At 44.4% G+C, this 26,118-nt stretch overlaps 1 protein-coding gene across 2 annotated transcripts; it reads left to right on the top strand.

The window, feature by feature from the left end:
- The first annotated feature begins 6,191 nt into the window (after nt 1-6,191).
- On the top strand, nt 6,192-25,673 carry ESRRA (estrogen related receptor alpha). Of its 2 annotated transcripts, XM_018565635.1 has the most exons (8): nt 6,192-6,313; nt 8,007-8,111; nt 10,521-10,838; nt 12,857-12,973; nt 16,685-16,807; nt 17,819-17,986; nt 20,203-20,472; nt 24,493-25,673. In XM_018565635.1, exons 3-8 carry the CDS (start codon nt 10,535-10,537, stop codon nt 24,738-24,740), a joined length of 1,230 nt encoding a protein of 409 aa, XP_018421137.1. In that variant the 5' UTR covers nt 6,192-6,313; nt 8,007-8,111; nt 10,521-10,534; the 3' UTR covers nt 24,741-25,673. The 2 variants fall into 2 exon arrangements, with proteins under 2 accessions (XP_018421137.1, XP_018421146.1); XM_018565644.1 differs by lacking the exon at nt 8,007-8,111.
- The last annotated feature ends 445 nt before the right edge of the window (nt 25,674-26,118 follow it).

Here is a 26,118-nt window from a genome sequence, read left to right as displayed (position 1 = left end):
CTGATTGGGCAAAGTCTTGCACCTGACCTGTGGTCAGAGCTCATGTTCGAATCGAACACTCGGCCCATCCCTAATAGGCACCTGACACAGACATGGTCCACTGCTGTCGTTACCATCTGGAAACCTGTCCTTAGAATGACCATGCATCAATCACAGGAAGTAGCTGCAAAGAGACTAAAGGAAATTAGCAATGCTGACATGCAGCAAAGGATAAACAAAATGTTAAAAACAAGTGCTTTTTTAAAGTTTATGATACATGGGACTTTATCAGACTTTAAAAGATGAACATCCTCCCCCGTCTGCTCTATGTCTTTCAGACGCTGCCCATTACCCTCTTGAGGGAGTTTTTTTCACACCCTGCGCTCTTCTTACTGCAATATATTTGGGCTGGTGCATCAATGCGCCTACAGTACATGATCCTTATCAAACGAAAGCATCATCATGGTATGGGCTTTCCCGTGGGTTAAACTTTATTATCATGCGGTTCTCCTGACGCCTCTTCTAGATTCTACTTTCAGTTATTCCCACAAGCTATTGGCACAAACTGATTCTCTTATTTCACCTTTTTCCCCGATATCTCCGGGACATCTTTACTTTTTTGTGTACCTCTGTTATTGAGGGTCTGAGATTCGCTGGTGAGGTTTTGTCAATTCTCCTCGTATGTGGGCCCAATGACTCCTGTACTTGGAAACGCCCTAGATTCTTTGAGTCTGCGCCCATTTCATTCACTCTTGTGAGACCCCTCTCAACGAATAGGTCAATGGCTTTACTATTTTCAACTGAGGGACACTTTCCTGACCCCTTAGGCGATGCTCCACAAAGCCCTAACGCCATTTGAAGCACTTTGTTCTTGTAAAAACAGCCCTTCCCCTCCCATTATAACTCTTTACGACCACTTCCTGACTTTTGAAACTCCTGGTGTTCCCTACTATATGGCTGAATGGGAAAGGGTCCTGCAATGTACCCTTTCGGAGGACGAGATATCTAAAAAAAATGTTTTAACATATCAGCTCTCTATATCCAGGGGACTGCAGGAACATAACTTCAAACTCTTATCGAGGTGTTACCGATGTCCTACTGGACTGCATCATATTTTCCTCCAAGTCCCCGAAACTTGCTAGCGTTGTCTTGCTCATCCAGGGACACTCTTACACATTTGGTGGGAATTCCCTCCTGTTGCTTCTTTTTGGACTGCTATTTTTGCTCTCTATGGCCGCCTCTCTTTCAGTGGTTGACCGCTTCCCTAAAGTTGCCCTTCTCTCCTTTCTGCCGGATGCAGTCTCTTTGGCCAGGAAGAGCCTTCTCCATTTCTTTTTAATGGTTGCTAAGGCAGTAATTCCCCCGACGTTGGATAACCTCTATACCCCCCCTCCCTTTTGAGGAATGGTTCGACGTGATGCAGCATCTAAGACGAAATGTAGGAATTTACGGCCAATCTACGTGATCGCTGTGCCCAGTTCTATGACTCCTGGAATCCTTGGATACATCACGTCATCAATATCCAATGTAATAGTCCATCTGACTGATTTTAAATTTTTCTCTACATAACCTTTTGCTATGTTGCTACAGGGTCTAGCTTTCCTGGCCAAGTATCCCTGCTCTCCCCTTTCCCATGTTTTTTTTTCTCCTATATGTTCTTTTCTCTAGATCACTATATCTTTTCTATCCTCCTGGACTTTTAGAGTTTCTCTTTCTCCCTCCAGCTTTTTCCCTCTTCCCTGGTTTCCTAGCTCTATTATACACAACTTGCCCACACCGTCCCTCTATTGTTGTTCCCAGTACCTGACTGCTCATTGGAAGATTAGTTTCTGGGAACACTGTGAGGAGATACCTATACCTATAGTGAAAGGACTTGGATTAATGTTTGTTCTGTTTTGACTTTGCTTTACCTCTTTTTTTTTGTTGCTTTACTTGTTATTTGTTACTTTTGAAAATTAATAAATATAATCTGTAAAAAAATATATATATTTCCTGGAGTTCTTTAATGTCATTCAGTTAGGGTTTACATCTACTTTACAGCGGAACTCCAGGCATGAAAATGTTCATTTAAAAATATTTGAAAATAGCTGCAATGGATATGAATCCACTTAGTGTGTAACAAATGCATTTGCAAACCCAGTTATTTCCTTATGAGATGCTTGGATCTGGAAGAAATACACAAATCACACCAAGCTTCAAGTAAGAATACACATGACTTTTGTATTTAGACAATATTTGCTTATCCCAGAGTTCAATCTCAAAATGTGAAATATGACAGAGGGCATCTCTGCCAGCTTATTGTCATTCATCATCTTGGAAGACAGACCGTCCTTCTTAAAGCCGAATTCAAGCAATTATTGTCTAAATACAAGGAACCTGTGAATTCTTAGCTGAATCTTGGTGTGATTTGTGTATATCTTCCAGATCTGGGCAATAATTCAAAGTAAAGGGTTGCAGGAGCTTCCTGTAATAAAGACCTGTTGTGTCTGCTCTCTCTCCTGTGCAGGGTGACTGGTCTTTTATCCGCACCTCCTGTAGTTTTCTGCAGGAAGCCTTTATTAGTTTTTTGCCAGCTGGGTCCCTCCCACAGCTGTGCTAGGCTAGATCAGCGTTTCTCAACCATTTTTCAGCCAGCCTTTAAAAGTATGTAAAATCTCAGGGCACCCCAATCTAAAATGTAATGGATTTTAAAGGGGCAACCCCACACGAAAAAGTAAGGGTTCCCCCCAGGGGCATATTTGCCGCGAGGCAAACAAGGCGTTTGCCTGGAGCGGCACTTTGCAGGGGGGCGGCATTTCTCGAGCCCCTGCAAAGAGGAAAGCCGGCGACGGGTGGACAAAATCGGGCAGCCTGTGCTGCCTACTCAGGTGGCTTCTAGTAGGGACTGGCCGCGAGCTGCTGGGTGACAGAGGAGGAGTGGCTGGGGCCGAGGGAGACGCGGCCACTGGAGTCCAGGAAGCAGTTGTGCCGCCGGGTCTAGATACGGAGCAGGGAAGACTGCTGATGGGACCGTGAGAGAGGCAGCCCGGCTGGGGAGGCTGCTGGTGGCTGGAGGAAGAAGCTTCGGCGGCCGGACGAAGATGCAGGAAGAAGTGGCATATCCTGGAAGCAGGCTGGGTAGCTGCAGGTAAGAGGAGCAGCATGTGTGCAGGGAAAGGGACCTTGTACAGCCCATAATAGATCCTGCACAGCCCACTTGAGAGTCTCTGTGCAGGGTCTATGATGGGCTCTGGAGGGGTCTCTGGTGGGGTTTTCAGGGACTCAGGAGTGCTGTGCAAGGTCTATGGTGGAATGTGCGGGGCCTTTGGCAGTTTCTGCCTAAGACCCTGCAGAGCCAACCAGAGATCCTTTACAGCCCACCTCAGACCCTTGCTTCCCTGCAACGCTAAGGCCTCATTCACACGGCTAGGTGTCGGCCCATACAGATCCATGCGGCATGCACGGTCGTAACGGGCCGTTCCCGGGAAGGACAGGTGTTGCGTGTGATTGTACGCAGCAGCCTGTTCTTCTCTATGGGAGGATGCGGCCGTATGCACACCCGAACTGCACATCCATGCGGGTTTCCGTGCTCGGACACCGACAGGATGAATCCGAGAACGGACACACTGTCGGACACACTGTCGGTGTCCGAGTACGGACACCCGCACGGACGTGCATGGTGGGTGAGCGTAGGGCAGAGTATGGCAGCATCCTCCCATGAGGCCTAATAGCGCAACCTGTCAGAAGCTGCATCCAGCAACATGACAGGTTATGCAAAATGTCTTGAACAGGCATGGGTGGGACAAATTCAGAGGGGGGGGGGCGTTCTGCCGAAATTTGTCTTGCCTAGGGCAGCACGAAACCTAAATACACCGCTAGTTCCCCTTTACATCAAAGTACCCCCCTTAAATCAGGAACCCCTTTTATGTCAGAGTTCCCCCTTCACAACAGAGTCCTCAGTCCACCCTTCACATCAGAATCCTACCACAATAGGAGCCGCAGCTGTGGCAGCATGGGAGAGCGAGCTGGAAAATTTGGAGACACCCCTGAGGAAGCCAGAAGGCTCCCTGAGGAAGCCAGAAAGGCTGGGCTAGATCAACTTTAGGGCCCTTTCACACTAGCCGCACACTAGCGTGCATTTTAGCGTGCGGCTGGTGTCCGCTGCTTGGTAGCAGTACCTTGTGTGATTACGCACAGGGCACTGTTTACATTTTTAAATAACTTTATTGGCAGTTTACAAAATGTACACTCCATTTAAAAGTCTCTGCACAGCAGCATGATGTGCTACGGTGTTGTCCAGTGCGCTTGCAGTAAAACGCAGCACAGGATTACCTTCGGATGACCGCAGTATGACAGTATGACTGGGTGCATACTGTTTGCACCCAGGCGCCAGGGCTGTAGCTACCATGGGGCGAGTGAGGCACTCACCTCGGGTTCAGCTGAGAGGGAGCGCAGCCAGGGCCGGCCTGCCTGCGCCACCCCTTGCCCCTGTTGCCATGACGAGCACAGGGCGCCATTGCCAACACAGCCACGGCTCGGCAGGGAGAAGAGGAGCGGCACTGGCTACAGCTTCTCCTCAGATCCCTGCTGCTCTCCCCCACCTGTATGGGCAGAGGACTCTGTGTCCTCAATCTCTTTTTCTGTTTTCAAAAGGGAAATGTCAGTGATCTGTTTAGACCCATAATATATTTTCCCGAAGCCCCCCAACAGTGAAAAAAAAAATAATAATAAAAAATACATTTAAAAAATTTTAAAACACTACACACACACACTCTTATGCACACATATTACTAGACATGTGCAAAGACTAAAAAAAATTTCCGACTAAATGAACGTAAACTCAAAATCTTTTCATTCGTATCGTCAAACGGAACAAATTTTTATGCTTTTTTGGATTTGGCCACCAGCGCATTGTGCGCATGCTATCCTGGAGGCGGGTGCATGATGTCACATACCGCAAAAGTCTGTTGCGGCGGCACAATTTTCTGTTCTTGCCTCGGGCGCAAAAGGAGCTAGCTACGGCTCTGCCAGGCGCCATCGTCTGCAGGTTATTGCGGTCAGTGCGATTTCTTGCAAACAGCGGCTGGCAGTGGCAGCTGTCGTTGGTTTGTACAGGGCCTCCTGCCCCCAGGAGATGGCATTAGTCTGACTGATTCCTCCATTGACCTGACCCCATATTTTGGGTGAAATATTGACATTATTCTCTCAGTGGAATGTGCTGAGACCTGGCAGCTCCTGACTAACCCAGTTCTCTCAAACTCCAACTAGTCTGTTCTGTCAAGTAGGAAAACTTGCTGGTTCAGCTCTCCCATGTCACCGTGTGATAATCTGCTCCACACAAGTTTCAGGTAAAATAGTGCCATACATCGAAGTGTAATGAAGAGGGGCGAGTCTGAGCTGTTCTGAGCCCTCACATAGGAGCTTCTCCCTGGGTCTGAACTTGCTCATTTAGTGCAGAGACATGTTTCCATTGGGGAGGGCTCTTCTCCTAGAGGTCATATGAAGGACACAGGACTTCTCTGGCTGGAGCGCTGTCTGCCGCACATAACCCGAATATTTGCCTGACAGACATAGCGGATCAGCTGGAGAAACTGGCCAAGGTCACCGGCGACGTCAGCGACCAACTTGTCACCGGCACAGGAGGAGTTAATGTCGCCAGAGGTGACAATTCCCGACAAAGTGGCTGAAGGTGACACACAAGGACGTTTCGTATGGAGTGCGGGAAGGGCTCTCGCCTTTATTACACGCTCTGCGTTGTATCCCTCCCTATAATAAAATGACCAGCGTGAGGAAGACGCCGAGGGGCGCGCTTTATACCCAGCAATGACCCCTCACACTGTCATGTCTGATTTCACCGGGTGTAATATTCTATATCTATACAGCCATTGCTGAGTGCAACTGACAGCGATAATGGAGCTCATGGCATATTTAAGCATTGTACTCCAGCCGCTCCATCACAGCGCTCAGAGTTTGGGCTTCTATGCAATGTGCTTGCTAAGCCTGCGGTGCTCCGGGCCCCGCCCCTTCCCTGCTTGTCAGAGGAGGGGGAGGAGCCAGGGTAGGAAGTGTGTCTGTGTGTGAGTGTGTGACACGGTGTGAGTGTGTGTGAGTGCGCTGTGTCCTCTGCCGTGTCCTACAGCCGCCGGGGCTTCCATCGCAACTGACACTACAGCTCGCCCGGCACAAGACATGGCAGCCGCTGAATAACCCGGCTCCTTCCTGTGCCTGGTCCTCCTGTGTGTGTGTGCAGATCGGCGCTTAGAAACAACGCTCGTGCACGATTCCCTATACACGATCAGTGCGGGTGACTCGGGCCCCTCGGAGGCGATCGGCGGAATGACAGCAGGACCTTGACGTGAGTTGGGGCGGCAGCGGGGGGCATTGTGTTGGGAAGGAGCCGCAAACAGTTTTTTTGGTATTATACTGTAGAGAGAATGAACTTTGTGTGTGCCGATCGCTGTATTGACCCCGCGAAACTGTTGTTGGTGCTATTTTTATACATTGACATGCAGTCAGCTGATGATCACCATGGCACACTACCTGAAATATGTCATTTTATGTACACAATCCCTTGGTGGTGCTCGGTGCCGTATACTGTCACTGGATTGTTGACATGCACCTTCTAGGGCAGTCATATAATGGGTGGACCTCATAGAAGAGGCATAAAGTTCTAATATGAATCATTGCAAAGAATAAGAGAACTACAGATCAGCTTCCTGCTCATCACAATCTAGAACTTGTGTGGTGTCTGTAGGTTTACAATGTATCTGTGTGTGTTTGTGTATTAATTCATGTGTAATGTTGTGTCCTGTGTTGTATTTTAGATGTAGAGACCTCACGCTTTTCTCCTGGAAAAAAAACGGTGGTGACTTTGATCCAAGGTCATCAAGATTTGGGATGCACAGGGCTTAGTGTTCCCTGCAAGGCTATGAGATAAGAAATCTATTGGATCCATACCTAACCAGTTGTGGTTTGCATACAGATTAACACCACCACTCTCTGGAAACGTTCATTAAAAATATCCGTTTTGTTCCTTTTTAGTATTCCAGAATATTACGATTTTTATAAAATTGTGAAGATGGTCTTCTGATCTTAAGATGACCAAACAATCTGATTGTACAAACTCCTTTAGGTTAACCAACTACTATATTGTGCAAGGGTCTGCCTCACTAGATAGACCGGTAGGTCCTCATATTGCATAGTTTTGGCAAATCTAAAGTTTATTGTATGGTCAGATTGTAACGTGTGGTGACCCCAAGGCAACCTTGGATATGAAGTTAGAATTTACTTATATTACAAATTGTTACACTTGTCGGTCAAGGTAAAGACCCCCTTCACACTTGAAGGTTTTTTGTTGATTTCACAACTTTTTTGTGCGTTTTTTTTTCCCTGTACAAATGCATCTTTTTGAAGCATTTTTTTTACATGTTCTCAAGTTCCAGGCGTTTTTCTTTTGACCGGTGGAAAGCAGTATCACATGTGACATCATATGTCATGGTAATCCTTGTATCTGCCTTCTTTTTTCAGTGAGGTGTTGTGTTTTACGCTATGTGAGCTCCCGGATCTTTCACACGCAATTTCTTCCCAGGCCCTCTGCCACTTGCCGTCATTCTTGTAATGGGCTTCACTGGGGTCATAGAGGTTCTTGTGGCCCAGGCTGATGACAGTCTCCACACTGGACTGGACACTCCCGAATCCTCCATTCTTTTGTTCACAAGACTGAGGTTGGTAGAAGAGGGTGACTGGTCGTTAGGAGCGAAACGCACTAAAACATGCAAAACGCACTAAAACACTGGTGCCGTGCATTTTCAGGCACTGTCATTGAGGTCTGTGGGGAAAAATAGAAGCTCATTGTTTTGTTTTTGAGTGACAAATGGCAGCATAACACTAAGGTGTCACGTTGAGCTTTGTCACACATCAGGAAGCGCACAACAAATCGCTCCGGTGTGAATTGATTGAGGGCTAATAGTTGTTCTTAGCAAATTGTGTGTCTTGGAGTAATACTGTGTGTACCATTTGTATTCGTATTTTCATATTTTTCTCTACAGGAGATATCAATGTTGTAAGCGCACTGTGTCACTCTCCACCTCTCAGTGACTTGGCCCACACCTAAAAGACCCGCATTGTTTGCCTGCCTTCATGTGCATCTCCTTGTGAGTGTCTGCCATGCTGTATACTTTGATGTGATTCATGATTTAAGATTAAGAGTGGGACTGTAATTGCCCGTAATATAAACTGTACAACCTCCACTGAGGAACTGTGCTCAGTGAACTGAGTAATTAGAGTGTGTCTGGGGGAGGGGACAGGTCAAAGGTTAAATTGACCAGTCAACAACTTTCTACACTAGTTTCCTGTCCATCACCTCTTTGCTGTTCCTATACTGACCTTGTGTCTTGCCTTCCACCCAAAGATACAATAGAACCATCTTTACCAGTTCCCCCCTAAAAGATACAACACAATGTCCACCACTTCCACCCAAAGATACAACAGAACCATGTCCACCACAACCCTGCCCACAAAGGTACAATAGAACCATGTCCACCACAACCCTGCCCGCAAAGGTATAACAGAACCATGTCCACCACAACCCTGCCCGCAAAGGTACAACAGAACCATGTCCACCACAACCCTGCCCGCAAAGGTACAACAGAACCATGTCCACCACAACCCTGCCCGCAAAGGTACAACAGAACCATGTCCACCACAACCCTGCCCGCAAAGGTACAACAGAACCATGTCCACCACAACCCTGCCCGCAAAGGTACAACAGAACCATGTCCATCCCCACACACACTTCCAAAGATACAGCAGAAGTATGTCAACCGCTTTCACCCAAAGATGCAGGAAAAACATATCAATGTTGTCCATACTCTCCCCAACCACCAAATATGAAACAGAACTATGTCCACCCCATTTTCCCAGATACAACAGAACCATGAGTGCAAAGAAATAAAACCCACCTTATTTATATTGTGTGTGTACAGTATTTTCCATAAGTTGTTCAGTAGGGGGGAAGTTTCATTTGAGACTGTCTGTCTGCAATAAACATACAATCTCCTATTCTCTTCTTACAGTTTCCTGTCCTCTGTTCTTTCCTTATACAATAAGAACAGGTAAAGTGGCTCTGATGCTTTTTGGTTCTTCTTGTATAAGCCATAAACGTTTGTTATGTTGCTACAACTGTGCTACTGTGTTGTCCTTTATACCCTGAGGTTATTGCTAAACCAGTCTAACTAAACCGTATAGGCTTAAACAGTGCAAAGGTCACTATCTTCGTTCCCTTGTGTCTCAAACTTGCCTCCCGTGCTGTTCTGTTTCCATGTCAATGACTTGCCCCTGTTTTATGATTTCATGATAAACTTCATTTGTCAAGTGTGCCATGCCAAGCCAAGCATTATCTCCTCAGTGGACCTATACTTAAAATATAAAGCTGTGTTTTAAAGTATACAGCAATATATCATAAAAGAGCAATAGAAGGCCTGTGCACCTTCATCTCTGCTAAAGGGAAAGATTGAGACTTGTCACAACATCCTGTTTTTTTTTATGCATCCCACGAAGCTGGGTACACAGCCCACAAAGCTGAACGAAAAATGTCAGGTTCCTCCATCTGCACTAACATCGTGAATGAACAAATCTCTCACTGTGTACATTGTATTCTGACAGCAGTGCCCACCGCTATCAAATGTACAAGCTGTAAGCACTGTACGGCCGATAATTTTCCGGCAAGAGGAGTTATAATGATCACATTTTGACGAGCAGATAGGGCCACCCATGGACCGAATACATGCAGAATCAGCCAAAATTCAGTCTGTGTATACTCTGCTTTAGATTAGTAAGGCTTCAGGATACCATCTGGGTAAGGGTATAGGTCCAATCTAGGGTATAGATAGACAAAGGCTCCTTTTATCTTCATATCAGGAATATTTAGGCTCTTGGACAGTTGTATTTCCCTCTTCCATTGGGACGGCATTTCCATAAAGGAATATACACTCTAGCACCGCTGTAGCCTATCTCTGATTTATCACAATCTACAGGAATTTTTGATAATTTTCCATACATCCCATTCTGTGGTCAAAAGGTTAAATAGTTTTATATGAGATAGCTGTATTTCTACCAATTATGCTTCACAAATGTGTGGCTGATAACCGCAGGGAAAAGGCTTATTTGCCTTTTTCTACTTCTAGGCACTGCCCTGTTGTTCCTAATTGTATTTACAGGCTCTGCATGTATGTGTGCATAAGAATAGAAAGGGAAAAAAATGTGTGCTGCCCAATGCAAGTAGTTGGATTTTTGCTCTTCAACCTGGACTGGAGGAAGGAAGGCTGAACGCTAACTAGTTTATATGGGCAGTGCAGATCTTTATCTCTTCTGCTCGCTTATAGATACGCCCAGTACCAGGGCTTTGCATTCACAGCTGAACAGCAATAAAGGGCAGTAAAAAGGGGTTGACTATCTAGAGGTTTTATTTATTTGTGTAGTAGTGGTTACTAAGTGCCACCATAAATTCAGTATATCATCTCTGATTTTCATGACATTAACTTTCTTCTTCTTTTTTTTTTTAGAACTCCTGTATATCATGTCTTCTCGTGACAGACGTCCCGACCTGTGTATTAAAGCAGAGCCAGGGACCCCAGAGAGCATTGGCCGTAGAAGTCCTAGCGGTTCCAGTGACAGCAGCGGACATGGACCTGATGCGCAGGGCCCTCGTTGTTGCAGAGGTGGAGACGATGAACAGGAAGACACTCCTGGGAGGGGCAAATATGTTTTAAATTCAATTCCCAAGAGGCTTTGTCTTGTGTGTGGTGATGTTGCCTCAGGATACCACTATGGCGTGGCTTCATGTGAAGCTTGCAAAGCTTTCTTCAAACGTACAATACAAGGTGAGACTTTGGGTTGTCTAAATAAAATTAAAGTCAAATTCCAGTGTTGTGCTTCAACTGGTTGGAAGTAGGCCCCAAAAGGGAATGAGTGTGAGGTTGGCAGAGGAGCCCATGGATAAAGTAGATGCTCATGAGCTTCATCTATCAAGACAGTGTAAGATATAGAGACAGACTCTCCTCTGATTTTAAAGTATCTAGGGTTAAAACCAACTAATTTATAATGAGAATAGTTGTCAACGATTCTCATTGTCAATTATTCGGTCTGGATCCCCTAGTTTTCTCCTCCGTGCTGGAAGCTGGTGTTTCATTGTCTCTGTGCCCTTCTGATCCCTGCTGCACCCAGCAGGGATCGGCGGGGACACTGACCCCTGCAGCCGGTGCCTAGCGATGAGAAGAGCCTCCCCAAACCACCCCTTAACCCCCCACTGTGGCCACATCCGCCCTGCAGCTCTCTCCTTCCTGCTGGGAGCCCGCTGCGTTCTGTGTCCCCGTTGCTCCCCGCCTGCATTGGAAGAGGCAGCAGGAAATTGGAGGGGGCACAGAGCCAATCCACATGCCGGCGCCCAGTGGGAGAGAGCAGTGACAGGGCCAAGGCAGGAGTGGGTGGTGCAGGGAGGAGAGCTGTGGGACAATCGGCAAATATTTGCCGATCATTCCCTGTAATATTCAAACATAGCAGTGATCACTACAATGTTTGTAAGTAACTAAGGACCTAGTTATAGTGCTCTACGTCACTTCCTGTTCATTCATGATAGTAAAAGCATACTGTGTCCACAATCTCCTCAATTTATGACTGAGCAGGAAACCTCTGTACTGAGTGCTTCCTGTACATTGAGTGCTGGGACTGCAAAATAAGAGTGTATTTAAATGGAAATATCAGGGGTCTGTTTAGACCTCTGATATTCCCCCAAAGCCCCGGACAGTAAAAAAAAATTAAAATAAAATAAAAAAAAAAATGGTAAAAAAAAGAAATAAAGCCACCTTCCACCCCCAAAAAAGAAACTAAAAAAGATAGAAAAAAAGTCATTTTTTTGTTGTTGTTTTGGCCTGACATTTTGCTGTGGGAGATGCCACCCCAAATATGCCTCCCGCCCACAGTTCAATCACCCACACGGGAACGTACAGTACAGCAATGGCGTGCGTTCCAGTGCAGTGTGATTGCAATCGGCCAACTAATCGATTTATGAAAATAATCCTTAGTTGCAGCCCTAAAAGTATCATTTATACCCATCACGAACAAGTAGCAAAGTCCATAGCCACGAGATTGTTTAAGTGACCATTGTCAACAGGACAGAAAGTAATAGTAAGTTCAGCAACAACTGTATTTAAAGGATTTCCTCTCACTTCCTGCTGTGTCTCCGGTACAGGAAACCATAGATAAAGGAGATGCTCAAGCAACAGGACACAGACAGAAATAAAAAACAGACCGGGGGTTTCTTACCATTCCCTACTAAAAAAGAAATGTATTTCTATTAATACAATGTGTGTTTTTCTTTTTCTGTTACCTGTTTCGAGGTTCTTTACAACTGAAAATCACTAACTCTGGTTTAAAAGACTTCCCAAAACTGAGCTAGCCTGCACTGTAGACTTGTACAGAGATGTCACCGCTCCAAGCCTGTGTGAATGTCTCCTACCTCTGAAATTCTGGGTGCTGGCCAAAGAGAGTCCAACCACACTCTTTGAAGTCAGTATGAAAGCAGGAAGTTGCACACTGATGACTTCAGATGAGTTCTAACTGAGTTAAACCCTGGACATAGCACACAGCCCCCTACCTAGGAACACCACCCTTCTGTAACAGTTCACCCAGTATGAGCTAATGACAGAGGGTATAGGGGCTCTTTGATCAAGCATGTATTGGGTGAAACTTAAGCAGGGGGCGGTCCATGGCGGGGGCTACGCCGGGTTTAGAGTGTGACCCAAAGTCATTTGTGTGCATTCTCTAGTCCACATGGTGTTGGAGTGTCAGACCCATTTAGTTGGGGATATACTAATGTTTCGTTAATATGTCTTGTTTATAGGGAATATTGAATACAGCTGTCCAGCCACTAATGAGTGTGAAATTACTAAGCGAAGGCGGAAGGCATGCCAGGCTTGTCGTTTTACCAAGTGCCTTCGTGTTGGCATGCTTAAAGAAGGTGAGTGTACTTTTATCTTTTTCCAGTTGGCTTTGGCTTCACAGAAAGATGCCTTCTATGCCTTTTATCATTTATAAATGGGTCAAGTTGTGTAATGCAGTAGAGTTATATGAAGACCTTGCATCTGATTCCCACCAGATCCAGTGGTATTCTGATGGCAGCCTTGCCCAGCACAGTCCTAACGCATAGACTAAGCAAAAAGCCTTGTTTTCAGCAAGGGCAGTGTGAACTGAAAAGTGCAGTGTGTTGCAACACAAACCACCACATTGCAATGCCGCTGCAGCGAATAGAACTGAATGAAATGTCTTTTGTGACATTTCAATAAAGTTCTAACAAAAAGTAGAAATGTCCCGATGCCACTTTTGTAAGATCAGGTACTTGCCGATAGCAATTACAGATACTTTTTCTTAAAGGGACATGTGAAATTTTTTCTAAAACAACACAAACTGATGATTTTAGGGCAGCTTCTTACCAGAGCTAAATAAAGATGTCACCAGAAATTAATACATGCTGCCACACCAGAATGCGTGTCCATGTCCCCACACCATTCTCACCCGGACGACATGTGGATCTCTGCGGGCAGTTCCTATGCTGTGGAGTGTGCCGATGTCCAGGGCTGTACTGTGCTGTGTTTTGGGGCTGTCCATGGCTGTGCCTGCGCTGGGAAGGAGGAGGAGATATACAACTGGACAGGCACTGTCATGGACAGCTACATGCAGGTCCCCACAACCGTGGGAACTCAGATGGCCGCTGCGAGTTGAAAATTTAAAGGGCCGGTATCGGCCTTAAGATTCGGGGCATTTTCACAAGTACTTGTGAAAATGCTTGGTATCGGGACATCCCTATTTGAAAGCGCCGCCTATGGACATTTTGGGGTACCATTTAATGGGCACATGCAACTTTTAATCTTGGCGTGTTGGATATCTATTTATTTGTGTTTTTGTGCACTAAAATGAACTTCAGTGTAATTTTAATTACATTTTGGGTTTAATAAAGAGTTACACTAATATAATGCGACCTAAAGATTTACAGCTGCCAACATTTTGTTCTACAGGGTCTGTGTTTTCAGGAAATATATAATTCTGGGGGGTTTAAGTAATTCTCAAAATGTGGATTACAACATGTGTGTGGGGGAAAAAAAAACCCAGCAAAAATGGCTCAGGCAGCAAAAGTTAAACCAACTGTAAGCAAATTTCCGCAGACTGTAAGCAAGTTTAAAGTTGCGTCACAGTTTACTGAAGCCTGCTATCTGTTGTTTAAGTGACAGTCAGCATTTCCATTATGATCTGGGTTGAACCTCATCAAACTGTAGCTGAATGTATAAAGGCTTCTAAAATGTTGCTTGAAGCTTGGTGAAAGCTTGCTGCACACACTGCTCTTATGCAAGGAGAAGTCTGTATGTAGAAGGCCTTAGGCAAGTGGTTGTCACCTTTTTTATATGGTGTAGGGGCCTCTGCTGTGGCCCTTGACATCACCAAAGTGTCACGCATTATTATTATACAGGATTTATATAGCTCCATCAGTGCTTTTATAATATAACGAAATATTACAGTTGCAAAACAATTCAAGATAAGATGGTTAGGAGGGCCCTGCCCATGAGACATACTATTTACAGGGTTATTCACAAAAGGGTGAAGAGTTTGGAGAAGGCAGGAGAAATGAACAATCTGATTTTGTTTCTCACTTGAGAACTGAATGCCAGGATCTGTTTCTGGTGTGATCACAGATGTTTTATAGGTTTCCAACATCAGAAAAAGATCTTGTACTTGTTAGACGATACCTATCTCCACCACAAGCTGCTGTGTTACGGATGCTCTCCACAGAGATCAATACGGAATACATCAGGCCCACACAAAGTACCATATGGGGCAATACTGCGCCACCAAGTGGTGAAAAGTACTCACTGCATTGTGCACTCTTCATCTGACATCAGAGATGACTCTATACATGGTCCCTGCTTCATATTCAGAGTCGCACTTTTCTAAATAAAGAACCATTACTGATCATATTTTGTTAAGAGGTTAGGTTCTGTTCACTCTTGTGCATTTTTTAGCACATTTATGTTGCATGTTTTTCATGCATTTTAATGTGCTTTCATGTGTTATACATTTTTGTTTTGGCCTGCGAAGGTTAAAAAAACAAAAACTAAGCGTTGCTAGGGGGTGGGAGGTTTGTTGTCATGCCCTGAAAGGAAAAAAAAAATCCATATTACATACGACTCTTTCATGTATTTCCTACACTTCCATTGAGGTCTAAGGGGCAAAAAAAAAATGCATTATGTCACACCGAAAGAAGCACCTGCACCATTTTCCAGGTCACATGTTGCAGGTACGGGGGCCCAATGCCCTAAACACCATCATTTTGCTTACAGTATAGGAAATGAGCGCATGGTCTCTTTTTTTTACCAGGTACATTGTGGGTGTTCAACATCGTTAGAGACTGCTGAGATTCTCTTGTTTTGAACTAGAAAGATTTTATTAAAAAAGGATATCAGCATCGTTTCTCTGTCTTTTGGCTAAGATCATGTGTAGTATCTGTTCTTATCAGTTTTCGGGGGAGAAAGGCATCGATCCACTGGCACAGAGAGATGCTTAGTAATCCCTGATGGGTGGTGCTGGAGGGGTTTCCTTTCCTCCTGGGTTGATTCTGGTCCGGTTATGCCTGGCTTGTCACCAGTTGTAGGCAGGAAATTCGCCGGCACTAATGCTTTCTGGTAGGGATGGGGCTGCATTTGTCTGGCTAGGGAGCGGCAGAGGCCCATGGTGCTGTGCCCCCAGGGGTGCCAGAAAATCACTAGGGTGTGGGACCCCACAAGTGATTCACTGTGCACTTGGTCACGGCACCTACTTGCTTTTTTTCTGCACTGCGCCTTTTTGGACAGGCCTTTTGGTTATTCCTGGGGCAATATTTTTGCACTCCGGCCCCTAAGGCCTGTCAGCATTATTTATGCACGATTTGGCACTTTGACTCTCACAGATGACGGAGGGTGCAGGTACCTTAGAGCCTATTCCTGAAGTTTGGGAGGAGGTTCTGTGACCTACACATGGGCCCCTCTGCCTCCTCCCACCTGTGGGTCTCCCTTCGGGGGAGCCCCCAACCTAGTACTCGGTGGACCTGTTTCGGCAGGTCCCAGAGGAACGGGGTCAGCCGGCCTTCGGGTTGGTGGACCTGAGTCGTTCTTCCCCGGGGGATCAGGAAAATGGCGGCCCTTTCATTAGAAAGGACCAAAGCATACTTGTGCACGTTTTTTTTGTGTGTTGTGATTTCACGATTCACTTTTTTTGTTCACGGGATTCATTTTCAAGCACGCTCCACGGGCTAAAGCAAAAAAAAAAAAGATCAGCAGGAAGCAGCGCCTGTTTGCAAAATGTGCTTACCCCATTGACTTGGATAATATTAAACCAGAAATAAAAGTAAAAGTTGCTATTCTTTGGGCTTGAATTTGTTGATACCGCAAAGCTGCTATGAAGCTGCTATGCAGGGAAGCTACTCTCTCTGATTTCTCCATAATATAAAACATTTATTGTATATGGTGGCGAATGCTGCAGAAGTGCGTGAAATACTCAAACGTTGGTGAAAAGACCGTGAGTTCTGCTTAGGTAGACAGCAACAGTGTCAGGACTGTTGAATGTTAGGATTGTTTACCATTGTTTACAATTGTTATCATTTTAGCGATATTAAAGAAAGAAAACTCTTGGTATTGATCTGCAGGTGTGCGATTAGACCGCGTCAGAGGTGGCCGGCAGAAATACAAGAGGCGACCAGAAGGAGAAATTCTGCAGTATACCCCCGGGGGACAGTCCCACCAAAGTTCAACAGGAGTCAAAAAACAAGGTTAGATCATATCTTTTATAGAAGTGTGACTTGCTGCTTGAAATGAATGTTCCCTAATGTGGACACTAGTGAAATGTTTAATAAATAACCAGGTTTGTATGTCAGTATGTTCTTTGTTGTAATATGTTTGGTCCTTCACATAAACGCTGCAGCCTTACTTTTGGTATTATTTCAGGTTAGCAATACATGCCAACTTCTCTTCTGTTATAATATTTGTCAGTGTTTCTCAACTTTATCATGTCGTGTTGTAGCAGTTTGTTATCACAACAGGATCTCTGTGAAGGATAAGTAAGTTATATTAAGAATTCAGTTCAGTTTTGGGGGTGGGGAAGGGAGTTAAATGTTAAGGACTCCCATTTGGTGTTAGGTTAAATGGTACAGGCTGAGTTTAGGGCAAGGGTGGGCAACTCCGGCCCTCCAGCTGTTGTGGAACTACAAGTCCGTGGGTGGAGGGATCTCCATTTGGACTATTGCATTGTGACAGCCAGCCGTTTTCCATCCGGCTCCTTAGACAGAAGTCGATTAAACTGTCAACTTTTGTTGGGGCGGGTGGTTCCGGTTGGCCCACCCACAGATAGCCATTTCCTGCTGAATCAGACAAAATGCTAAAATTCGTTCTGTATATTGCCAGCTTCAGTCCGCTAAGCTCACCCTGCTCCAGTGCCAGAGCTCCTGCTGCGTGTTTACATTGGAGATTGGAAGGCTAAGTCACTGTCTGGATGAGGAAGCAGGGTGGGCTGAGCTGCTAAGAGAATGATTTGAAGCACTTGAGTGCTACTGCTAAGAACCTTTGAGGATAAATTGCTCCATAGTGTCAGCTACTACAGAGGTCAGTATGGGCTTGTTTATAAGCTTATTTACTACTTGATATGAATATGTAAATACTTGAATGCGTATAGCCTGGCCAAAGACTATTTAAAGTGAAGTTAGAACTGAAACTGTTTTATATAAAAAGATTTACAATAAACTGATTTCTTTTCAGTCACTTCCTTTATATCGTCTTATCTATAGCTCCAGTCAACACTGTAGTGTCGCACCTCTTGGTGGCAGAGCCAGATAAGCTGTTTGCTATGCCAGACCCAGCACTTCCTGATGGCTACCTGAAATCTATGAGCACTTTATGTGACCTCGCAGACCGAGAGATTGTCATCATCATCAGCTGGGCCAAGAACATCCCGGGTAAGCAAGTACTGATTGTTAAATGCAGGTCAAATTGATAGGTGGCCATCTCAGGCTAGTATCGCAGACTGCCTGTTTGATTTTGATTTGTCCTCTTTGACCTGTAGAGCTCATCCTTTTTATAGCTAAGACAACAAGAATTGTTTTACCATCATTCTGAGGCCTTGTGTCAGTTTTGCCAGGTATAATGCACTTCCTAAAAGAGAGCAGTGTGGCAGTCCAAACCAGATTCTGGGACCATGGTTACAGCCAGGGGTTTTGTATTGGTGATTGGCAACTGGTTTTGTACACCTAAATCCTGAATTAGTTCAGAATAGGTTTTGGTCTTCCGCATGTTTGATTTGCAGTAACATTTACTAAGGCAAAGTTTCATCGTACTCGGGGTTACAAAAGGCATTTACATTTGTGCCCTCTTACAAATTGTAAAGCTCCAATCTTTATGCAAAATGTAGGAGAAGATATTCAGAGCATCCAGAGAAACGAAGAATTCAGCTACTATTCTTAAACTTTTTTTGTAAGATTTAGAGTAGTTGATAACAGAAGAAACCCCAACAGGAGTCTTTACTATCTGTGTCCTCTCGGGGATATTTGCCTTCCCTTCCTGTCCCAGAGACAAAATGGGAAGTTAGAGGAGATCTTTCCAAAGACAGAGGATTTTCCTTCTTAGAAAGCTGCCTTCAGAATAGGTGTCTTCATTGTTCCTGTGACAGCTTTAAAAAATGTTGGATTTGTAACTTTCCATCATGTTGTGTACAAGAGACGGTGGTAACCAGGACCATTATACAGCGACAGATGTTACAACCTGTCCTCAATCTGAAAACAAAAAAAGTAAAACGTTTGGCTTTTAAAGCACTTTAGCCCTTTAGCCAGCCAAAACATTTTTCTATTTAAGAGAAACGGGAAAGGTTAAAACTTTTTATTGTTATGCATGTACCCGATTGTGGGGGCTGTCAGACAAAACAGGAAGTGATAGAAAATTCTCCCCCCAATGGGGACACAGGGGTTCCTCCTGAGGGAAATTTCCCCTCACCTCCAGCTCAGGTGACAGAACAAGAAGAGTAGGGAAATTTCCTCTATGGAGACTAACAGGGTTATTCACAAAAGGGGGAAGAGTTTGGAGAAGGCAGGAGAAGTGAACAATCTAGGACAACATAGCTGTACTGGAAAGTGAGCTGAATTGGAGAATTATTCCAAATCATCTATGTTGGTGTAGATTGTTCACTTCCCCTGCCTTCTCCAAACTCTTCACCCTTTTATGGATAACCCTGATAGACAGTATTAAATATTAATAATATCCTCTTCAAGGATACAGACAAAAGTCCTATCCCTTCCCCATTCTATCCAAATCAAAAGCAAATTGCCTGGATCTTTAACTACTACTAGCTCTCTTGATCTGAGCGGGCGTCTTTAGCCGTCCGCTCAGACAAGCCCCCTCGCGCGTGCGATCGGGAAATGCCCGATATTTAAAAACAGTCAGCGATGCCTGTTAACATATAAGCGATCCGCCGGCTTTAGAGCTGGCGGATCGCTTGTATGTGACAAGGATCGGTGTCCACCCCCTCCACGATCCCGCCCCCCCCTTGTCGTTGTACTGCTGGTCCCAGGCTCCGCTGTGCCCGGTGCGAACCCGGGATGAGCATGGGGCCTGTGTCACAGGGGATCAGAGGGAGATCGGTACACGAGCTCCCTTCGGTCCCCTCTCCGCTGCAAGAATGCGGAAGTGTTACATCACTTCCGCATTCTATGTAGGGCCATCAATCACTGATAACACTGATGAGCGGTAAAAGCTTTTAAAGCGTCGCCTATGGCCAATTTTGGTTGCGGTGGTTTTCTGTGATTTCGCGTGTGCACGCAATTTTAAAGCTTAACATGTTTGGTGTCTATTTACCCGACGTGACCTTGTCTTTTATATTTTACCAAAAAAATGGGTAATAATAAATGTTTCCTAACATAATGTAAAAAAAAAAATTTCAGTAATTTTTTCTAATTATAGTAAAAAATAAAACCCGCAGTGGTGCTTAAATACCACCAAAAGAAAGCTCCTACTGTCCCCCAAAAATGGTATAAAATTTCAGTACAGCGTTGCATGACGGAATAAATGTCAGTCTTGCTGTTTGAGACTTGTGGAGAAATAATCGTGCCCAGATATAAATGTTTCTACCCTTACAGCCACTGTGTGGGTAAAGGTTCATGACTGGAATATTGTCCCTTCACAGGTTTTTCCTCATTGTCACTATCAGATCAGATGAGTCTCTTACAAAGTGTCTGGATGGAGGTTCTCCTCCTTGGGGTGGTTTTCCGTTCCCTCCCTTATGAAGATGAAGTTGTATTTGCAGAGGATTTTGTTCTAGATGAGGAATCGTCTCGCTCTGCCCGTCTCTCAGACCTCTGTTCCTGTGTTCTGCATTTGGTGCGCAAGTATCGTGCGTTGCGTGTGGAAAGAGAGGAATATGTTATGTTGAAGGCCCTCACACTTACAAACTCTGGTAAGTCACATACATAGCTTGCATGCCACCTTTTTTAAGTAAGGATACAGCCATCTTTATTAAAGGTGAACTATTGGGAATTAAAATACTTAGAGCCGGCATGCGACACTACAGCTGTCGCACGCTGGCTCTATATATATCGAGAGCTCAGCGATCATGTAAACGCTATTGTTGCAATCTTTCCCAGCTGCAGTGCGGCTCAGCACCGTGCTTTTTTACCGCGGTTCGCGGTAAAAAAAAACATGCGACAAACGTGCGTTTCCGAGGGCTACTTGGATACGCGCGGCAAGTACGCCCCAAAGAAGCTCCTGTACTTCTTGGGGCGTTTTGTAGCGCGTTCATACGGCCTGTAATACGCCCAGGTGTGAACCATACCCATAGGAAATAATGGGATTTCGGTGTTTGAGTGTTTTGCAGAGCGTAGGGACGTGCTACAAAACGCCCAGGTGTGAACCAGGCCTTACAAAAGTAAATTTGTAAATGTATCTTTTGACCCAAAAGAGGACTAAAGTCAAAAAAAGGTTTGGCTTTAGTTCTTTTTTAAAATATTAACCAATTCCCTCCATGTGAAAAGAGCATGGCAATATACAGAACACATAAATCACTTTGCTTCCATAGATTAAAACTATAACAAATTGACTCGCTCTGAACTGGAAGCTGTTTGGGAAATGCTAGTTGCCTGGCAGTCATGTTGCCTATTTGATTCAGTAGTTTTTAGTGTGTGTAAACCCAAAAGCTACTTTTTGGTTATGTATGGCATCGTGCTTCACTGTATACAGTCATTTTTGTGAATCTATTGCAAAGTTTCTTACGTGGAGATCCCGTCCATAACAGCAATTCTTATTTCAGGCTGACAGTTGTGAGGCATTGTTTTAGGGGTATCAGTGCTGTCACAAGCAGAATCCCCCCCATAAGAAACTTTGCATTAGATTCACAGAACATTATTTGTGTAAGAAAATTATATACAGTAATGCATGATGCCAGATGTAGTGAAAAAAACATTTTTGATTTACATACTTTACACAGTTGATCCAGAGTAAGTAGGCAGATTATTGTTAAAGCTAACATTACTGCCCAGTGGTTGTCCCTTCAAAAGGAACTTGCTTTCCTTCAAAGGTTGTCATCCCGATCATTTCTTCATGATGTGAAAAAAAACACATGCATATAAGGTGTCAGGACGCCTGCTATACTTTGCATATGCTAGTCTGGTTTAGAGATTTACCTATAAACAAAGCAAGGTGAAAGCATGCACCTTCAGAAACAAATCCTCATTGGCAGCTACCTGACGGATTTAGTTATATTTAATCCACAAGTAGGAGACAGATGACGTAGCCACCAGCCAAGACTTCTGTATGGCAATTGGACAGGTTAGAAACTTTTGTCCCCCTTATGAGCTGGTGCTGGTGGTGGCTGTAGCACACTTCTGCCCGTTTCCATAAACCAAAGCACAAACTGTTACTGGAGGGCACAATGCCTAGGCATTTGTATCAGGTCAGCCTATCTGACCACACTGCAGTGTCTATGGGCAAATTTGCTGTTCTCGTTTAGTGACGGTCTAACAGTAACATATGTCTTCGTGGTGATGCTCATTGAAACAAGATACAACAAGCATAGAGCCTATGGACATGGCTACTTTAAAGTGAACTTTTCTTTGCTCTGCCCATCCATGGAAGATCAGCAGGTTCACTAAAATGTCCCACTTTCCTTCAAATGCCCCCCCCCCCCCTCCCCAATTCAAGCCACAGGGAGCAAGGTAAAGGAAGAAAGGAGGCCTTGTGTAAGATCTGCACCTCCTCAGAGCTTACGCAGGCCTGAGGGCCAAGCACCAATGCTGTCACATGCTCTCCTCCATACCTGCTGTTAAATATAGCCATTTATTCCAATCTCTGTACAGCTGTTTCAAGCTTATTTGACATCAGTGCATTGCACTGAAACCACTACCCTACAATAACGGAATGACAGTGCTTGCCAAAGCACCCTACTTCAAAAACCATTGCCATTTTTTTAAAATCAAATTATTTTCAGCTGTTCTTTTCAGAAGGAGGTCTGCAGCTCCCATAATTCTGTCGCTGTTCTTTTCAGAAGGAGGTCTGCAGCCCCCATAATTCTGCCACTGCAGTTTTCCTCTAATGAAGAGGAGGAATGGACAGAAACCATTTCTTCTGACTTCTCTTATGGGATTGATAAGACTGGGACAGGGTTTTCAGTGGAATGTTGACACAGAGCATCCTATGTGTGTTTAGGATCACTAAATATGACAAGCACTTTAGAAAAGGAGTGCCTATTACAGCTGAGCTCCAGGCAAATATTATAAAAAAACAATGCAATATTGTGTTCATTACAAAAAAAATTATTTGGAACAGAACTAGTGCAAGTGCAGAATTTTAAATTGGTATTAGGCTTTTGTAATCCTCTGTACAGAGCTTAGATTGGGAAATTGTTATTGGACATCTAGAATCTTCTGTCCAGCAATGCTCAGACTGGAACAGGGAAGGGAGCATTAGGCTGGGTTCACACCTAGGCGTATCGAATATGCGCGTATGTCGCACGTTTTTACAGGGATTCGCTGTAAAAAAACACGCGACAAACGCGCGTTTCCGAGGGCTACTTGGCTGTATCACAATGGAAATGCGCGACAAAAACGCCCCAAAGAAGCTCCTGTACTTTGGGCGTAGGGCGTTTTTGTAGCGCGTTCATAAGGCCTGAAATACGGCCAGGTGTGAACCATACCCATAGGAAATAATGGGATTTCGGTGTTTGAGCGTTTTGCAGAGCGTTCGAACGCGCTACAAAACGCCCAGGTGTGAACCAGGCCTTATGGCAGTACTAGGAGCCAGTCAGGTGCTCTGCAGTGCATATGAATTTGCAAGGAACATTCTGACAGAAGTAGTGAGCAGACAAAAGACACATCACTATGTTGCTTTTGTGACTCCACTATCCAGCTTCTTTTTTGGGTATCTCCAGCTGCATACTGTGCAACTAATCAGCTGGGGCCGATCTATGAGCCTTTGCTGATTACACATTGCTCTCCTGACGTGGCTCTCATGTCTGATTTTGCCTTTCCATTTCTCCGGTGAATATACCCAATCACCTTTGACGTATCATCCGGCATTGATATGCACAAAGTTTTTGAAAATTATATACAAATTTGTTCATTTCTATGTGTGTCTGCCTAGCACAGGCATGCAGTCCCTAATTTAATACATATGTCTTGCGCTCCATTTAGGACACATAATCCCTGTCCCCTTGAAAAAGCCCATACGGCGAAACATGTCGGCGCTATCTTCTTAAATGAATCAACAGGGATGAACTTTGAATTATTCAATCATGCTGTGCAAACAAATATGATGTCAATGCAATCACGTGAATTATATATGGAGTAATTATGTTTTATTGGATGAAATTTTAACTATTGTCTAAAAATCATGTAATAATAAATGAATTGTAATTTTATACTTAAACAAGAGAGCGTCCAGTATCTTTTGAAAGCCCCCTCCCCTAGGGCCTTGGCACATCCCTAGGTGGATTCTTCCAAATTTCTCCATAACAAAAGACACATCACTGTGTTGCTTTTGTGACTCCACTATCCAGTCACAGGCTGCGGGCAGGAAGGTGACCAGGCTGCATTGTTTTACAGCAGTCCAGAAAGGTCAAGTCATCAATCTGGGCCAATCTTTTCAGGCAAAGCAACAACAAAATATCAAGGTGTCTGGAGTTTAATGAAAATAAGTAAATCGTACACATGAAAATGAGGTTCCTTTTTGATGTATGCTTATATGTGCATTACTTAACCCTTTCGCTGCCAAGGACGTACGTCGTACGGAGCTACAAAAGTGCTTCCAGCTGGCCAGCTCAGTACGTCGTACGGACCTGGCATTTACAGTTCTACTATAAGCTGATGGTCGCTTTAGCGACCATCAGCTTATAGTAGAACTGTTCAGCAGACTGTCCCCTTTAAATTAATAGCTGTCATCAGCGGCTCACAAGCCGCTGATGACCTCATGCTTATTATCTCCACAGACTCTGTACACATTGAGGATCCAGAAGCTGTTCTGCGTCTTCGAGATGCCCTACAAGAGGCACTTAGTGAGTATGAGGCAAGCCGTCACCCCGAGGAACCCTGTCGTGATGGAAAACTGCTTCTCACACTCCCCTTACTGCGCCAGACGGCAGGCCGTGTCCTTCAGCACTTCCATGCCCTTCGGGAGGAGGGGACCGTCCCTATGCACAAGCTTTTCCTGGAGATGTTGGAGGCCATGATGGACTAAAAGGCATTCTGACCACAGGAGGGCTCCTGTAACCTCCTTTTTAATTGTGCGAACCAGGACGATTTAATGAATGTAAGGGGGTCAGACAATGAAGGGTTTCTTATGCACAAATACTTCTTGGAATTCCTTTTAGACTAACAAGGAAGATACCACACGGCTGGTATAGACATATGAAGCAAAATGCATAGTTACTGGATGCACAGCAAAGATATAAGCCATGGAGCAGTGACTGATGGGGAAGGGGTGTCTTCCCTGGAGCCTATGTAACAAAATCAGTGTTTTGTTTTATTCTTATTTGATGAAGCAATGTGTTAATATCCCATGGTGGGATAACAACAGTAAAATGAGCTGGAAGTCCTTCCATCCCTAAATGTACACTTGAGCCATACCCTGCTCCTCTGTAAGCAATAGGGCACATCACATAACTGCTGAAAGTAAGTTATTGGTTTGTGTCCCTCATCTTCTCTTACTGTACTTTATTGTGTATGACTACATGCCAGTTACTTGTTTTTAATTTTAGTGAAAATTTGCCTAAATAATCTTATTTAGTGACAATCGATGTGTTCAATGTCTGGAAAATGATTACTTTAGGATGTATGGTACTGTTTTAGGAGCAAAACCTATGTTCCTATATGAAAGCATTTTGAAATATTTGAGTTGACATAAATTTTGAGAACACTATTGATTTGAAATTGCAGGTGCTGTTTGTGGTAAGCAGTTTCTTATTGTGCTTCGGAATTCCCTTTTTTCTTTGCCTAAACCACTGTTTCTGTTCCATTGAACCCTTCACCAGTTTCAAAGAATATGGAATCTTGTACTGGGTTTGCACAGACTGGTCTTATTTGCACTTTTGGTCAATGCAATGCAAATTTTGTATTCAGACACTGGTGCAGATTTGCGACTCTGTACAAAACTTTTCCCAATCGGAGAGCTTTCTGAATGTTAATATTTGATATATGTTAAGCTGGCCATACACCTATTGATTATCATCAGATTTAAAAAAAAAAAATTTGTGCCATCATTGAACCATCGTTCCGTTTCCCGCTCAAGTAACCCCATCACGCACAGACTGTCATTTCGATAAATCGTTAGCAATACTAACTCACTGAATTTCATCGATCGACAGAACAGATTTTCATTTGCGCATGTGCAGTGTTCATGTTGCAATTTTTTTCGGACGAAAACGCCACTAATCCATCGATTTTCGTGCGATTCGAAAAAGGTTTTCCAGCCTAACCAATCGAGGAAACTGGGCCCGGTGTACAGTGGGGGGGGGGAATGATTTCCGAATGATAATCGATAGGCCTATGGGCACCTTTTTAGGATACCTGTAGCATTCCACTTTTCAAAAACCATGAAAGCATATACAACTTTATTC

This window comes from Nanorana parkeri, unplaced genomic scaffold (assembly GCF_000935625.1).
Source record: "Nanorana parkeri isolate BGI_ZX_2015 unplaced genomic scaffold, ASM93562v1 scaffold25, whole genome shotgun sequence".
In the NCBI taxonomy this organism is placed as follows: Eukaryota; Metazoa; Chordata; class Amphibia; order Anura; family Dicroglossidae; genus Nanorana; species Nanorana parkeri.
The sequence above is the reverse complement of the archived record's forward strand: the minus strand, read 5'-3'. Positions and strand labels throughout refer to the sequence as shown.